The following is a 16,714-nucleotide window of genomic DNA, read 5'->3' as shown; positions in this document are numbered from 1 at the left end:
ACTCTTTGGCTTCTCATCTTGTGTCTCTTTCTCATTTCTTACTGGCTCTGCTTTGCCAATGTCATGGGTGTTTTTTTTCTGCACCTCTAAATGAAGCGACTGTAAATGTTTTTCTTTACCTTCTTCCGTCTCTTTTTCCTTTAACCCATGTACTTCCTTAAATTCCTCCTGTTTCTCCACTTCCTTTAGTTTTTGCACCTCCTCCTGCATCTTCTCCTCCTTCAACACCTCCACTTCAGCCTGCCTTTCTTCCTCCTTTAATTCTGCTATCTTCTGCTGCATCTCCACTTCCTTTAAATCCTCCATCTCCTCCAGCTTCTTCTCATCCTTGAACTCCTCCACTTTTGCCTGCCTTTCTTCCTCCTGCAACTCATCAGCCTTTTCCTGCTTCTTCTCTTCCTCTATCTCCTCCACGTTCTCTTCTTCTTTGAACTCCTCCACCTCATCATACTTGTCATCCTTCAACTCCCCCACTTCCTCCTTCTTGTCTTCCTTCTTTGCCTTGTCCAGTTGCTCCTGCTTCTCCTGTTCCTTTACTTCTTCCACCTCCTCTCCTGTCTCATCTTTGCTTACCTTCTCCACCTGCTCTTGCTCTTCTTCTTCCTTTAACTCCTCCACTTCCTGCTGCTTCTCTTTTACATCCTCCGCCTCTTGCTGCCTCTCCTCTGCCTTTAAAGTGTCCACTTCCTCCTGCTTCTTTTCTTCCATTATCTCATCTACCTTCTCCTGCTTTTCCTCATCCAGTTTCTGCTGCTTGTCCCCTTCCTTGGACTCCTCCACCTCTTTTAACTCATCCCGTTTCACCTCTTCCTGTAACTCTTCCACCTCTTCAGTCTCAGTTTCTATTTCAGACCTTATAGCTGACTTCTGGCTCACGTCATTCAAAATTTCTTTCTCAAATTCCAATTTCTCTTTGTTACTGTGAGCTTGTTGGGGGATCTTTTTGCCTTTTTTTTTAGTTTCTCCTAGCTGGTCTACAGCATCTTGTATGATTCTCTGTTCCAGCTGTAGAGATGCAGAGTCCTGATCTGTGTTGTCCATATTAGTATCTTGAGTGAGTGTGACCACGTCTGAGAACATTTCATAAGGACTTGGAGCACTTCTGTTAGTAGAATGGGATGATCGAAACTCTTGAGATCTGCTTTCAAGAGTGTGGGCTCTTCCATTCTCTACTAACTCAGCATGATGCGTCTCTGTTTCTTTGTTATTATCAGTCATGGCTAGTATATCTGAATTATGAACATCAGGTTTTACACTGTGGGTGGGTTCATTTCTCTCATTAGCTGAGCCTGATGAGAAGGGAGGCTTACTCTTTCCACTACTCTCTTCTGCATTATCACTGACTTGACTGTGTTCGGCTGATTCATCTAGCTGAGCCGTGGAAATGTCTCTGTGGAGTGCATCTGTATCTACAGTGCTCCTCTCACGTGCATATTCTTCATTGCTAGCACCAATTAGAACAGTGGAATCTTCTGTGTCATCAATATGATTTGTGATTCTGGCCCCTTCCTCATTCACACTTCCCGTTTTCTTGCTTTGCGGCTGATCTTTGTCGTCCTCCTCAGCCTTACTTACAAATCGCCCCATGGAGTTGTGTGTGCGTGTTAAAAAATCATGCACAGTGTCACTTGTGCTTTTAATTTTCTCCTCTACCGGTGCTGTGTTATCCTCATCATCCTTCCCTATTATTTGGGGCATCTGATATCCTTCAATTTCCGTTTCTGCCAATCTTTCCTCATAAGTTCCACCTACACCCTGGGACTCTTCCTCTAACTTGGCCTGTGGAGAAATATCTTCTTGATCAACCTTGGATGCAGCATCAGTAGGTAAACTACTATCCTTGCTCCAATGTGAAGCATCTATATTGTTATTATTAGTGTCTTCTTTGACTAGTGATAAGCTGGCAGACTCTGGTTCTGTATTATATTGGAGAACTTGATCTTTGTCTTCCACATTTAATTTATTGCTGTCTTTGATGAAGTTACTAATATAATTATCTTCACCCTCTGGTATTGTATCTAACCCTAACTGTTCCTCCAGGCTCTGTATGTCGGGCTCTGTTGTCTGTGCAGGTTGTGACTGACTGGTGTCCACATTCTCTGTACCTGTTGCTGCTTCTAAGGTTGTGTCCTTTTCTTTGTCATTAGAGCCACTCACTTTACTCTCATCAACTTCAGTCTTATCGTTCCTGAAGCCTAAAATGTCTCTGATCCCAATATCCAACCAAGAATTAGACACTGGCTGTTCCTTCTTTTCCTCGATTGTCTCCTCAGCTTCTTGTCCACTTATTGTCTTGTGTCCCAGCCCCTGATTGGTCATGCCAAACCCCAGCACACTTGACAGTCCATTTCCTAGCCAATCCAGTGTCCCTGTCTTTTCCTTCTCCTCCTCATGTAATTGGCTGCCTTCTAGGTCCAGAGACATCCTTCTGCTTCTGAATGTCTCTTTCAGGTCACTTTCTTCATCTATTTCTCTTTCTTCATCTTGCTCTTTTTTTGTGAAAACTGTTCTTTTCTCACCTCCAAAACCAAGCCACCTAGTCATGGTTGAAGTCAAAGAATTAGCTGCTTCTTTATGTTTTTCTCTATTTTTTACAGCATCATTAGGGTTTCCTTCTCCCCCTCCAAACCCCAGCCATCCCATCATAGATGAAGTTTCAGCCTGTCTCTCTTTTATCTCACCCTTTCCCCCTCCTTCAGCCAAATTAGCAGGTTGTTCCTCTTGTTCCAGACCTAACCATCCTGTCACAGAAGAACCGAGCCAGGAAGAGGAGGGAGACCCACCTTGTTCAATCAGAACTGCAGGAGTCTCCTGTACTTCCTTGTGAATCCTGCCAGGAGCATCAGCAGCATTTTTGTTTTCACCTTCTTCTATTGATGTGCCATCAGATTGCTGTGCTGAAACTGGAGATTCTGTAAAGGGATTTACTGATGCTGAAGGACTTTCAGCACTAGTGTCATCAGTGCATTGGTCAGTTTGGGTGGTTTTTGACTCCTCGTTTGGGATTTTTTGATTGTTGTCATCATCATCACTGTCCAGATGACTGGAGTCAATGGGGTAGCCAAACTCATTCATACAGATAAAATCTGATTTCTAAATGAAGAGAGGACATGAGGAAACTTCAGTAATAAGACAATTTGAACAAATTCAACAATAAATAATACAACAAGCATTAATTCAGGGACAAATACCATACCATACCATACACAGTATACCAATTTACAAATTATTGAATTCATTTACAATCACCTAGTATAGTTATTATAAAAGAGCATGTTTTATTCAAAGCCTCTAAACTGAAAAGCTACTGAAATCGAAGCCTATTTACCTGTGTTTGCACTACTTTCTCCATAGTTGCATAAACCTGCTCCTCTTGCACTGCATCCTTTGGGAAATAGCCAAACTGTTTGTCAATCTGAAATGAAAAGAAAACAGCAGCAAGTTCTATAACTCAACACAGACATCAAGAAATAAACAGAAACAGGAGCATGGAAGGGAGAAGTACAGTGCATCCAGAAAGTATTCACAGCACTTAATTTTTTCACATTTTGTTGTGGTAGTCTTATTCCAAAATTGATTAAATTCATTATTGTCCTCAAAATTCTACAAACAATACCCCATAATGACAATGTGAAAAAAGTTTGTTTGAAATCTGCAAATTTATTAAAAATAAAAAAAAATCACATGTATAAGTATTCACAGCCTTTGCTCAATACTTTGTTGAAGCACCTTTAGCACCAATTACAGCCTCAAGTCTTTTTGAGTATGATGCTACAAGCTTGGCACACCTATTTTGGGCACTTTCTCCCATTCTTCTCTGCAATACCTCTCAAGCTCCATCAGGTTGGATGGGGAGCATCGGTGCACAGCCATTTTCAGATCTCTCCAGAGATGTTCAATTGGGTTCAAGTCTGGGCTCTAGCTGGGCCACTCAAGGACATTCACAGAGTTGTCCCGTAGCCACTCCTTTGTTATCTTGGCTGTGCTCTTAGGGTCGTCGTCCTGTTGAAAGATGAACCGTCGCCCCAGTCTGAGGTCCAGAGCGCTCTGGAACAGGTTTTCATCAAGGATGTCTCTGTACATTGCTGCAGTCATCAACTGAATTTCCCACAGCTGGACTCCAATCAAGTTGTAGAAACATCTCAAGGATGATCAGTGGAAACAGGATGCACCAGAGCTCAATTTTGAGTGTCATGGCAAAGGCTGTGAATACTTATGTACTTGTGATTTTTTTCACTTTTTTTATTTTGAATAAATTTGCAAAGATTTCAAACAAACTTTTTTCACATTGTCATTAAAGGATATTGTTTGTAGAATTTTGAGGACAGTAATGAATGTAATCCGTTTTGGAATAAGATTGTAATATAAAATGTAGAAAAAGTTAAGCGCTGTGAATACTTTCTGGATGCACTGTAAGTGGTGAGGAAACAAGAGACATGCAAACACAGTGAAGCACATTTCAAAAATTCTTTCTTGATTCAGTATTTGCTTTAAAATACTCATAATGAGCCACAGTTAAAAAACATTGTGATGAACAGTGTTGTTTTGGTCATTATTTTAAGAATATACAGGCAAGATACAGTACATTGTAAACAAATAAAATGATAAAATACATGGCAATTCACGTATTTGGTAGCACATTTTATATCATTATGTAAATGAACTTAAGTGTTCTTACAGATGTTTGCTTTTATCTGTGTGACAGCATCTGTATTATAGTAATCTCTTTAACCTAAGCCTCTGAGACGAGGCATTGTTTGCACTGAGTGGGTCATTCATTATATTCTGCTGTAAAGAGAGAGACAAAGAGAAGATATCAGACATACAGTGCCTGCCCAGAGATCTTCCCTCTTTCCCATCAGTTTGTGGTAAACAAAGATGGTGTCTCCTTGTCTGAAGTTCAGGAAACGGCAGTCCTTACCATGGTGGTCCCTGATGGCCTGCACCCTGCTCATCAAGCCTACACACAAGCATACACACACACACACACACACAAGCATAATTACAAGGAGACAAAGACATAAGTGACTATAAAAATTATTTGTTGGATTAAAATTAGTATAAAAACAGATTATCATCATAAATGACACACAATTTTAAAAAAGCTAAAATATATAGTGCTAAACTGTAAACTGCAATTATGATATATAGACCGATCAGTAGCTTCAGGACTTACTTTCACATTCAGAATCTCCACAGATCTTGTAGTCAGACAACAGCCCCAGACTGAAGTAAGGTAAAATTACAAAAGCTATGCCTGTAATCCGCAGGAGTTGAAAAGCCTGTGAAAAAGCCATTCTTGCTATTTGATGATTCATACAGTAGTGGATCAAGAGAAAATGTGCATATTGTTGGGACAATAATTACAGCCACTTGTGCAAGTGGACATTGCCTCTAAACTGTTGCTGGCATGAAGACCCAATATCAAATGAGAGAGTTGAGATAAGATATAGAGCTAGTATTGGGATAATCATTAACATCCAAATGCTGCTTGTAATACAAGACATCTAGTCACTGGTCAGGGGCTTTAATTTGATTTGATTTGATTTGATTTTAGAGTGTAACACTAGAGGACGATTTTCATTTCACCGTTAAATAAATAAGCAAAATGGCGACAGAAAGATATTTTTGCAAGTTAAAGCGTGGACATTTCTTGGACTTCGTCCTTTATCTAAAAACCTGATAGCACGTGTGGCGTTAGTTCTTTTTTTTTTTTTGGAACATCAACGTGTTACCTTGACAGCAAAACACCGCGCATAAAACCAACGTCATCGCTCTGCGTTTACAAACAAAATGGCTGTCTAGTTTTTCCTCTCCAGTAGTTGTAATCTCCCTAATAAAGTTCCATTGTTTTGGTCACCTGTGGAGCTTTTCGTTATAATTTGCCGCAACATATATTGGTTTAGAATTTGATTAAAGTTGATAAAAAATGAAGTCGGACGTGGAAGAGTTAATGCCGAAGCTTTTGCCCGTTGAGTTTGGAGCCAACACAGAAGATCTGGGCCTGAATAGAACACCGAGGAACCCCCAGGAATACCTCCGACAAGTCCAGTAAGTTCTCCTCTAACAGTTCCTTATTTCTGTTTGGGCAGTGGAGAATGAGTGTAGGGCAATTCGGTAAATATCGGAAGAACCGGAAATTGTGTAAATATAGCGGTCGGTTAGTGATAGCTGAAGAATGCTTATCAGGAAATTCAGAATAACAATTGTGACAACCATTGTGATCCTAGGAGCAATACCTGTGCTGTAATAAATGTTTTATGCTTACATGTACCTTTTTTCCTCAAACGTAGTCTACTCACAAAAATACACAGTAGTTGTTACATTGTACTGACATTTTTTGTGAGTGTCCTTTGAGCCTACATATGATGCAATGTTTCTTGTTCTTCAGGTTGGAGGCATCTTTGTGTCCAGAGGTGGTGGTTGCTCAGATTGACCCCAAGAAACTGAAGAGGAAACAAACGGTTGATGTACCTGTGAGTAAAGGCCCCTAGTGGTCTGTCTACTATTACAAAGGCTATAAATGTATTATGATGTTGTTTGGGAATGACAATGCTAAGCTAATGTCAAAATAAATAGCTCATATAAACGTAGCCAAACAATGTGTATAACCCATAGTACATCAACTGAAGTACTTTAAAAAGATTCATTAAATCCGGTTACTATTATATTCGTTGTCAGCCTGCTTACATGAGCTATTAAATGAACTAGCAGGGATACATAACAGTGGCATACAAGATTAGGTGGGATGAAGATGTAGTTTGTTCCTTCAGTTGTCTGAGAAGTGTCTCTTATGTTTCAGGTGGAGGGTTGTCATGCCGCTCCAGTGGGTTTCTCCCCCAGCCTCAGGTGGCAGCAGCAGCAAGTCAGCAACTTCTCAGATATCAGACAGGTCACATAAAATGCAAAGAAACTTCCCTTTTTTCAACTTAGTCCATAAAACCTTACAGTTTGCATCACACACTCATTACAACTGATCAGAGCTTATAGGAATGTCTTAAAATTACTATCAAAAACCTGAAATATTCCATTTAGATGAGAGATTCTGAACATTCTCCAGTAAAGCTGGAACTAGCTAATGACCTTTACTTTAACTTGATCAATCCAATACCTATACTGGGTAGACTGACAACCTATCCCGCGTCTCGACACCTGATGTCAGCTGGGACTGGCTCCAGCTCCCACACCAACCCTCTAGGATAAGCAGTATAGGTATTAGATGGATCAAGTTAAAGTAAAGGTCATTAGCTAGTTCCAGAAGTCTATCACAGGGCACATAGAGACAGACAACCGCTCACATTCATACCTACAGTCAATTTAGAATCACCAATTAACCGAACCTGGTCATATCAGTGTTGACAGCAATAATCTGTTTTCACAGTCAAACATCTTCTGGGTTCTGCTTTCAGAGCATTGCAAAAAACAGGAAACACTGGAGCAGCCAGACTTTGGATGATAACGTGCTAATGGTGAGGAGAAGGCACGGTTGCAATGTTAAATCAGCTTTTAGAAAGTGTGTAAATTCATTGACACCACATTGGATGCTTTATCTTGGGGGCAAAATCTCATGCTGATTACTGGAAGTTTAATGAAAGTTGGAAGTTTGTCCAACTCTGTAAGACATTTTGTATGTTTGTTAATATATTTAATTGTGTGTGTGTGTGTGTGTGTGTGTGTGTGTCATAGCCCAAGCTAGCAGATGAGGAGGGCTGGAAGAGGTTTTGTTTAGGAGAGAAGCTCTATCTGGGCACTTCATCCTGTGACCCAGATGAAGAACCAGAGTCAGCACTGGACTATTGCAAGGTTGTATGAATGTGCACTTGTGTGTAAGAACATAATGAAAACATTTCTCAGTCTGTTTTTTGATGGTCACTTTATTATATACTTTTTGAATAAACTGAGCCTCTAAGGGTCCCAGAGTTTTGACAGATTAAGCTAAATTCAGGAAGTTTTTCAGCTGTCAGTGAAAAGGAAAACACCAAACTCATATTTTTTTTATCTAATCTTGTATTTGTGTTCAGGTGGGCTTTCCCCCTTTCCTAAGCATCGTCAGCAGACTAAACCAGGTAAATTATATTTCAATTTAGACAGAGTTCACACTCTCAATGTGTTCATTAATATGTTGTCTGCCATCCTTGTCTCAACAGACCACATTGTTAATGGTGTTGGAAATCCTCATCAGTTGGTTTGAGGAGAGAGAATTTGTTCCGCAGTTGGTGAGTTCGGTTTATGAAGTTCCAGGTCTTCAGTTGGATGCTACAGTCCCATTGTGCTATGCTATAGGTGAAAAGCTGTGCTCATAGTCTTCAGCAGAAGAATGTTAATTTGGAAAAGACTGCATTTCTCTGAAGGAGCTTGCACAAAGAACACGTTTGTTACAGGGTCGCTGGTTGTATGCTTTGCTGGCCTGTCTGGAGAAGCCTCTGCTGCCTGAAGCACACTCCTCCATCAGACAGCTGGCCAGAAGATGTGCCCAGTTCCGCAGCACGCTGGTAGGTCTCAGCCTGTACTACTGCCAGGCTCTGTGTAGCACTATCACTGTGTTTGCTGTTCTCTTATGGGCTCTTTTCATTTCCTGTGGTGCTATATTTTTACGTGAACTATTCACAGCCCGTTTGCTCGTGTCTCATAAATTTTACTCTAGGTGTGATGTAATAGATCTGCTATGATTCCACAGGAGAGTCGGGAGGATGAAAAACTGCCTGCCCTCAACCTGCTCATCTGTCTTGTTGCCAGGTATCTACCACTGAGTCAATGACAGAATGTGCTGGGGAAACTACCTAGCATAGCTTTGCAAGCTACCAATTACTTCACACAGGAATACGCTGAACTACAGCAAAGCTACTCTAGTGAGAAATCTAATCTGATTAAAGCTACTTAGAAAAGCTAGTTCAAACTACTTTGTCAAATGATGAGCAAATTCCCAATGTACACGATACAAAAATATTACAAAATATGATACAAAATGTCACGTGCCAGCAAGAACTGCCACTCAGTTTATTACCCAAGACCTTAACCTGACCTAAATAAAACAATCCCACCTGGGCTTTCACAAGTACCAATTGTAAGGAATGATATTGTTTGGTAATTAAATTCAGATTTTGTATTGACTACAGTTAAAACAAAGAAATTTAACTTGCACCTTTTTTTAAAGACTTTTGAGCACTGGTCTGAAAAAATGGGCCTGTTATTTGACATTTTGTATCATCTTACTTGTACAGGCTTCACAACTACAGCTGTCTATTTAGTTTCAAGCATTTGCATAAGTATGGCCATGAGATCCTTCATGGTTTTGCTTTGTGAGCACTGAGCATCTGCCCCTTTGGAGTATGCACTATACAAGGTCAAGTGTGTGGCGGTGGCTGTCTGATGAATGCACTGCCTTAGATTTGCCCTTAGTTGTCACGATATTAAAAAAAAAAAAAAAGGTGGGGGTGCAATTGCAGTAAAGAAGCAATGACAAAATATGAGAAATTCATGTTGACTATATCAGGTTTAACTTATGTGCTAAACACTATACATTCATTTATGCTCACTTCCTTCTTTTTCAACCTGCAGATACTTTGAGCAGAGTGATCTAGCAGACCAGCCAGAGTGAACAAGGCTGAACAGTTTGACCTATACCAACAAGACCTCAAAGTAAACCCTCCTACTAGTGCAGATTTCAGACAATCAAGCAACAAGGTTGAACAGTGGAACTCGAGGCAACTAAACGAGGAGAACTTTTACCAGTACTTGGTCAACTTTCCAGTGTTCAAAAAGAACACGCACATGGGGCTGTGGTGGTTCCACATATGCCGAGATGAAAATTAAGGACAGAACCAAATAGATTGGGTCATAAATGGAACTTGTACATTTGGTTTGTTGAACAGAGCTGTTTGTGTGACTGGGCAGCAGCTTTGTGATTATTTGGGTAAGGAGGAACATCTCTGTATTTAGTTCTAATGTTAACAGTATTATTAAATGTAAGTTTTGTCTATTAAAGTGATTTGTAGGATAACTTTATGTGGACACCGTTTTTGGTCATCAAGCATTTAACCCCCCCGACAAATATTTCAAACATACTGTGCCTCCTTGTACAATTGACATGGCTCTTGGTCCAAAACTCTGCTCCAGAATTACATACATGCACAGATCACCAAACAGGCAGTTTAATTCATTCGGCCTTAAATGAGTGACAGAATGAACCCTAGTGACCCTGCTGATCACCCTACTTGTGGGTCATAGTTTCCACTGTAAAAGGCATTGCCAACAATTTGACATGATCCAGACCAAATGACTAATAGTCTATTACTGAAATGAGTTAGCTGCAGCCCCAATAAGACTCCCGAAATGACCACACCGCACACATTTCCACTAATACCTCTTTTAATTTGAATTAGGTACAAAAAAAAAAAAAAAAAACATTTCAAAAGCCAGTATTTGAGCAGATCACACATGTACCCATGAGAAGATGATACAAGGCTTTGACATTCATCAAATAGTGGAAATTAATGAGGTTGTCAACTTGAAAAACAGCTTTCAGGGCCATCAATACCTCAGCCTATGGCATTATAATTAGGATGAATAAAAGGGAGAACAATTAACATTTTTTCCATTGTAGGGCCAGAGAAACCCACACGTCAGACAAGATAACTAATCTCGGCTAGAAATTACAGAAATAAAACGAGGTCTCAAACCTGCTGAGTAAGGACCCAGTCAGAAGTGTGTGCTACTGCGGCTTAAAGTCCAGTTTACGTTCTATCAAGTGGAAAAAGTTGGTGAAAAATAACCAGATATACAGGGCTTCAGTTTAAACACCATCTTATAAATCCCTACACTGAGAAAAATCCTGTGTTAAAGCTTCCACTAGGCCTTTAAGAAATGTGGCATTTTAATAGCAGATTTAAAATGAGTCATCTCATATGTCATTGAGTAAATAGATGGAGGTTTATTTTCCCTCCGTTTTGCTGTGATTGCCAACTTGACCATACAAAGGCCGAACGACAGCCACATTAGCGCCTCTTGTCCTTCCTGTCTCTATGCTCCCTATCGCTCCGGGATGACCTGGCCCTCCCTTCCTCGCTCCTCCTCTTCCTGCTTTCCTTGGAGCCCTTCGAGTCCCTCCCTCCTCCGATATTCCCTCCTCTCTTGCTGTGACTTTGTTCTTCTTTCTTCCTGTCCCTGCCTTTGTCCAACGGCCTCTTGCGCTTACCGCTGTCTCGGCTGCGACTTCGGCTGCTGCTGTTGGATGATGAGGATGAAGAGGAGGAGGATGATGAAGAGGAGCGGCTGGATCCGGAGGAAGAAGAGGAACTTCCGCTGGAGGATGAGCCAGAGGAGGAAGAAGAGGAGCTGTTACTATGGCTGCGGCCCTTCCTCAGCTCCTTTTCCTTCTTCCTCCCTCTCCCACTGTCCTCATCCTCCTTGGAGGGTGCAGCGGTAGAGCTGGGGACTTCCTGAGAATCAGGAAGATTTTGTGGGACTTCGTCCCCTGATTTCCCTTCTACAGCCTGGCTCTCCTCTGCCGAGTCCTGGACCTCAAGGCCAGGCATGATGAAATCCAGTCCAGACGTGGTGGAGGCTGTCTGGGGTTCTGGGGTAGCAAAGGCCTCCTGGGTGTCTGAAGACTGTACAGCTGGTTCCCCTGCAGAGGGGCTGGGATGGGGCTGCCGACTGGTGTCGGGTGCTTCTTGGCTGGTTATGGATGGCTCATGGGACTGCGCGTGTTGGCCCTTTTCATTTTGGATGTCTATGAGCGCCTGGTTGTCTGTTTTTCCCACCTCTTCCTTACTCCTGTCCCCCCCCTCCAGCTCCATCTCTTCTGACCCAGGACTTGTCTCATCTCTCTCCTCTCTGCCCTTTATGCCCTCCTCTACTTCCTTCTTCTCCTCACTACCTTCCTCACCTAACTCCATCCTCTCCTCATCTACTTTTTGTAACCCTTCCAGCTCCTCCTCCTCCCTCCCCCCCTTCTCTGTAACCTTTCTATTTCCTACCTTTTCACTCTCTTCCCTCTCCTCCTCTTCCTCCATCTCTGCATCCCTCTTATTACCTGTCACCTTGACTACCTGACCTGCTGGCTTACCCTCCACCGAGTGGTCCGTCCCAGATGCTGCTGTGTTGCCGTCCTGGTCGCGGTTTGGCTGTCGCCGGGGGCGGGACTCCATCTTGCTGAGGTGTTCGGCAAAAGCCTCACGCCTCTCCTCAAACACAACTGTCCGAACACAAAACCAAATGCAGTGGTTATAGAGTGATTAAAAAAAACCAACCCTTTTTCCATCCGTTTCCCTAGCATCAGTCATCTACACTATTACAACACTTTATTTCTAAAATAAGGATCCCACTAACCATTTAGTTTCTTGGTGGAGTCATCGAGGAGTTTCTGTGTAGCGGAGCACATTTTTCCAGGCAAATAGAAGATGTGAGGCTTGGTCTTGGTGCGGATGTACTTCACCAGGCGGTTATTGTGGCTGGTCCACTCCTCTTGCTGTTGATGGAAGAGAGCTCATTAATGTCTCAGTGGCAAATATCTGTGGCAACTGAAGAGCCAAAGAAATTTCTTACCAGCTGAGCTAATTCCACTTTCTGCTCCAGTAACCTCAGCTCAGTCTGTTTGGCTCTCCTCTCTTCAAACAGCTCCCTTTTTTCATTCTCCACCTTCTTCCTCTCAGCCTCAGCCTGAACCTCGAGCTTCTGCTCAATCTCTGAGCGCCGCTTTTGCTGTCAGGTGAATACCAGAGATGGTCAGTCCAGTCTAATTTTATTTAATAGCTCGATATTACAAATTTCATAATAAATAAAACTCTAGCAGGGAAACAAAATAACAGAAGGTTTGAACAGATAAAGTGGGGGGAAAAAAAAGAAACTTGTACTACAGCAGGACTGGGCAATTGTCCATCTCATTGTACAAATACTGTGTGTCAGCAGTTGGGTCTGTTTAAATATTTATATGAATTCTACTGTGGACAGAAAGGATGCCAGGAATTTCCATTATATTCCAGAGAAACCTTTACACTTGAGAATTAAGTCTGAACTTGGAAAAGGGGGTTTTACAAAACAGGCACAGTCTGACAAAGTATGGGGACCTCGTGCACAACAAACCTTTAGCTCATCAGTTTGGTTTCAATGATAGCTGACCATCTGATGTAGTAGCCCAGAAAAACAATTGGATTCAAAACATTTTAGCTGCACATCTTCTGGTGAAAACAGCTCTCATTAAGGACAAGTTTAAATATGCACCTGCTGCTTAGAAAGTTGATTTGCTTTGTCTACCAAGATTCAGGGAACTCCAGAGTTCACAAATAAACTGGATGAATCTCCTCACCTTCTCTGAAGAGATATTGGATTCCTGTTTGAATTTCTGTAGTGTCCCCATCAGCAGGCCGAACATACGCCGATTCCTGCCCAAGAAAACACAAACCTCCCATCAAACATAGAACGCTATTCTAAGCTGTACACCGATTAATGCAGCCTCTTTAATCCCGTTTGTCTTTAGTTGTAAACACGAACCTCATGCATGCCTACCTTTGTTTGCCCTTCTCATCCATGGTCTGATCTTGAATGAGGTCTCGGCGTGTTCTCTCCTTGGAGGTAGCTACCACAGATGACTGCAACGCCGGCTGAGGGAGAAAAACCAAATCAGTTAATAATGTCTATAACTGAAACACTTAACACTTTTAACTACAGAGTGCTGTGTAGTGAATCATAACACTCTGAACTGAGTTAGCATTTTTGCACTTCCGGTTCCCTTGCCCCGAAGTCTATAGGCTATTTTGAATGGATCTTTGGTTGGACACCTAAAGAAAAATGACCATACACACTAGATCCTCTACTTCTAGATCCCACAGTTACCTAATCTACTGGTTAAACATCTGGAGGGAAAGGGCTCTCATGTTAGATTATTTGTTGATCTAACTAGGAAGCCACAACCTAGATTAACTCTGTACACTAGAAAAGAACAGTGGGTATTGGGCCCAATATTGAGTGCTGACACACACCCTTTGTACAGCAAGTTCCAACTTCTCCCTTCTGGATGACACTTTAAAGCCCTAAAGTACAGACTAACTTGGTATAGCAAACAAACAGCTATTATTGGTATGAATAAGTCATAGGGAAGAATACAAATAAATTTCTGTTTTATCCTCTTAATAGTAATGATGTCAATATGAGGCACTGCATGTATTTGTCTGAATAGGTCATAATATGGACATCTTTTACAATGCAATCCAAATTTACCTATAGTTATAAGTAAACTTGAACTATGACCTCAATGAACAATTTTACATCTATGACAATTTCACAAGAACAAACATTTTGAACTTCATTAACACAGATGTTAAGGCAGAATTGTTGCACTGAAGTATATACACAATTGTACAGGTGTAACTCATAGTGGCTGGTCAGTGTATTAACTTACTAGATCAGGTCACACTAAGGGGAAAAGGACTGTGTATTGGAGAAAAGCACACTAAATTGATTAATTTCCGGCGCTGGCAGCTATGGCAGCCTTGGTTACAGGTGCTCTCGTGTTTGTTTTTTTTTTGTTTTCTTGGTCTTCTGCAACTCATCCTGGATTACTTTTACCAGAGAAGACCTGTTAAATATCGGCCAACTTACACCGGACTACCTTTCACCAATTTTTCTGAACAAAGAATGCTGTATGGACATTCTGATCGGAGGCGCAGCGGCAATATAATGGAAAAAACCCCGCCCTGGAAAGCGTGCGGGCACTATGGGGGTGTTATACCAGAGAGGAACACGGACTCCACTCCACCTGGCAAATCTCCACTCCCTGGTCAACAAGATGGATGAAATTCTTCTTGTCAACAGGACTAAATGACTTTGCACACTCTGCTGCTTTGTGCTTCAGAGACCTGGCTGAGTGACTCAATCGCGGACAACACGAAACAAGTACAGGTCTTCCAAGTATTCAGAGTGGATCGCGTTACGGAGCTGTCCGGAAAAACAAGGAGGTGGAATCTGCTTCTGCATAAATGAAGGTTGGTGCACAGATGTCACAGTGCTACAGAGGACATGTAACACGGACTTAGAGACTCTTATCGATTGCAAACCTTTTTATTATCTCCGTGAATTTAACAGTTTCATTCTAATGGGAGTGTACATAAAACCACAGGCCAACGCTAGCGTACTACAGCTCCTGCCAGAACAGATAACTAGCATGAAGCTAGAATGAAGCTAGAACATCCCGACTCTCCACTCATCAACTTTCCCTCCAGCCTCCAACCCCTAACGATCTGTGAAAAGAATGTGCATGGCCTCTTTTTTTTTTTTTTTTTTTTTTTTTTTTTTTTTTAAAAAGGATCAGAAAGGCACCAGGCCCAGATGGTGTGACCCCCTCCTGCCTGAAAGCTTGTGCTGATCAGCTGGCCCCCATCTTCACACTTATCTTTAACAGGTCATTGGAGCTGTGTGAAGTCCCCTCCTGCTTCAAATGTTCCACCATCATCCCTGTTCCCAAGAAACCCTCCATTAGTGGACTGAGTGACTACAGACCCATCACCCTGACATCTGTAGTTATGAAGTCCTTTGAGAGGCTGATGTTGGCCCAACTGAAGGACATTGAAACCCCCTGCAGTTTGCCTACTGGGCAAACAGGTCAGCGGGTAATGCAGTGAACACAGCGGTACATTACATCCTGCAACACCTCGAGTCCCCAGGAACCTATGTACGGGCCTTCTTTGTGGACTTCAGCTTGGCGTTCAACACCATCATCCCGGACATCCTCCACTCCAAACTGACCCTGCCCCCACCTGTCAGTGGATTACTAGCTTTCTGACAGACAGGAAACAGCAGGTGAGGCTGGAGAAAACCACATCCTGCACAATAAGCACAGGCACCCCCACAGGGATGTGTGCTCTCCCCTCTGCTGTTTTCACTCTACACCAACAACTGCATCTTGAAGGACCCCTCTGTCAAGCTCCTAAAGTTTGCAGATGACACAACGATCATTGGTCTCATCTGAGATGACAACAAGTCAGCCTACAGACGGGAGGATGAGCAGCTGGTCCTGTGGTGTAGCCACAACAGCCTGGAGCTGAACATGCTCAAAACAGTGGAGATGACAGTGGACTTCAAAAATCAGAAGACTACTGTTGTAATGATTATCTTGATGAACCAAAAAAAAAGGAAGTGCCAAAGTGTTGCATGGAAAAATCCCATTGGCTTTTTGTCAAGGATATATCCATGGTGATTGAAAGTTCTGGTTTGGCCTACAAAAATACATCATCCCTACATAAGTCTACTCCAATGTTAAAACAACAATCTTTTCCTCATAGGTTGCAAATTTGAACAGTGCTACAAACACCTCAGAAAAGACAAACTCTTTGTTCTTACCTTTTTGACATCATCATCATCCTCGGCGTCGCTGTCATTTCGCGCATCTCTCCTGGCCCTTTGGTCCCCTGCCAGCCTGCAGACACACATGAAAAGACAGATGTTTCATAGTTAAGCAAACAAAGCACCTGCTGCTGCCACATCAGTCAGAAAGCCAAGCATCAACAGCAACTCAATCATGGATGTCACACACAAAAGAGTACAAATATATAAATAATGAATCAGGAGCGAATGAGGATATGGAGGCAGAAGAAGTGCATCACACAGCGGCGCAAGTAACAGACATTGTGGAGCACCAGAAACAGATGTACATCACGCTGATGAACCAACAGCAGGAAAACTTCAAAGGCTTCGTGCAACTAATTATGGAGACAAACAA

The 16,714-nt window shown here is 42.1% G+C and overlaps 3 protein-coding genes across 5 annotated transcripts in view; 1 reads left to right on the top strand and 2 right to left on the bottom strand.

The window, feature by feature from the left end:
• The window catches only part of mia2 (MIA SH3 domain ER export factor 2), a 22,715-nt gene extending 17,311 nt beyond the window's left edge, over positions 1-5,404 (bottom strand). Inside the window, exons 1-4 of the mRNA XM_020621924.1 lie at positions 5,177-5,404; positions 4,827-4,960; positions 3,329-3,415; positions 2,784-3,093 (exon numbers count right to left, since the gene is read on the bottom strand). Coding sequence (XP_020477580.1) covers positions 2,784-3,093; positions 3,329-3,415; positions 4,827-4,960; positions 5,177-5,318 — 673 coding nt within the window. The 5' untranslated portion in view covers positions 5,319-5,404. The remainder of the gene's footprint in view (positions 1-2,783; positions 3,094-3,328; positions 3,416-4,826; positions 4,961-5,176) is intronic.
• Positions 5,405-5,773: 369 nt separating this feature from the next.
• On the top strand, positions 5,774-9,951 carry gemin2 (gem (nuclear organelle) associated protein 2). Of its 3 annotated transcripts, none has more exons than XM_020621929.1 (10): positions 5,774-6,051; positions 6,392-6,476; positions 6,803-6,865; positions 7,410-7,469; positions 7,687-7,803; positions 8,022-8,066; positions 8,148-8,216; positions 8,382-8,492; positions 8,678-8,736; positions 9,559-9,951. In XM_020621929.1, the coding sequence occupies exons 1-10, from the start codon at positions 5,930-5,932 to the stop codon at positions 9,596-9,598; spliced, it is 771 nt and encodes a 256-aa protein (XP_020477585.1). In that variant the 5' UTR covers positions 5,774-5,929; the 3' UTR covers positions 9,599-9,951. The 3 variants fall into 3 exon arrangements, with proteins under 3 accessions (XP_020477585.1, XP_020477587.1, XP_020477584.1); XM_020621928.1 differs by having other exon boundaries at positions 5,775-6,051; positions 6,803-6,892; XM_020621931.1 differs by lacking the exon at positions 9,559-9,951 and having other exon boundaries at positions 6,803-6,892; positions 8,645-8,726.
• A 432-nt stretch (positions 9,952-10,383) lies between these two features.
• pnn (pinin, desmosome associated protein) overlaps positions 10,384-16,714 on the bottom strand; it is a 12,357-nt gene continuing 6,026 nt past the window's right edge. Inside the window, exons 4-9 of the mRNA XM_020621927.1 lie at positions 16,336-16,411; positions 13,507-13,601; positions 13,307-13,382; positions 12,547-12,702; positions 12,331-12,469; positions 10,384-12,196 (exon numbers count right to left, since the gene is read on the bottom strand). Of these exons, the coding sequence (XP_020477583.1) occupies positions 10,995-12,196; positions 12,331-12,469; positions 12,547-12,702; positions 13,307-13,382; positions 13,507-13,601; positions 16,336-16,411 (1,744 nt within the window). The 3' untranslated portion in view covers positions 10,384-10,994. The remainder of the gene's footprint in view (positions 12,197-12,330; positions 12,470-12,546; positions 12,703-13,306; positions 13,383-13,506; positions 13,602-16,335; positions 16,412-16,714) is intronic.

The sequence above is a fragment of the Monopterus albus genome, unplaced genomic scaffold (assembly GCF_001952655.1).
Source record: "Monopterus albus unplaced genomic scaffold, M_albus_1.0 scaffold270.1, whole genome shotgun sequence".
NCBI lineage: Eukaryota > Metazoa > Chordata > Actinopteri > Synbranchiformes > Synbranchidae > Monopterus > Monopterus albus.
Note: the sequence above shows the minus strand (reverse complement) of the source record. Positions and strands in the feature narration are given on the sequence as shown.

Bases quoted from the DNA above. Each gene is read 5' to 3' on its own strand.
- gemin2 (XM_020621928.1), top strand. From the start codon at position 5,930: ATGAAGTCGGACGTGGAAGAGTTAATGCCGAAGCTTTTGCCCGTTGAG. The intron at 6,893-7,409 runs GTCACATAAAAT...TTCTGCTTTCAG, and splicing joins ACTTCTCAGATATCAGACAG to AGCATTGCAAAAAACAGGAA. The intron at 7,470-7,686 runs GTGAGGAGAAGG...TGTGTGTCATAG, and splicing joins TGGATGATAACGTGCTAATG to CCCAAGCTAGCAGATGAGGA.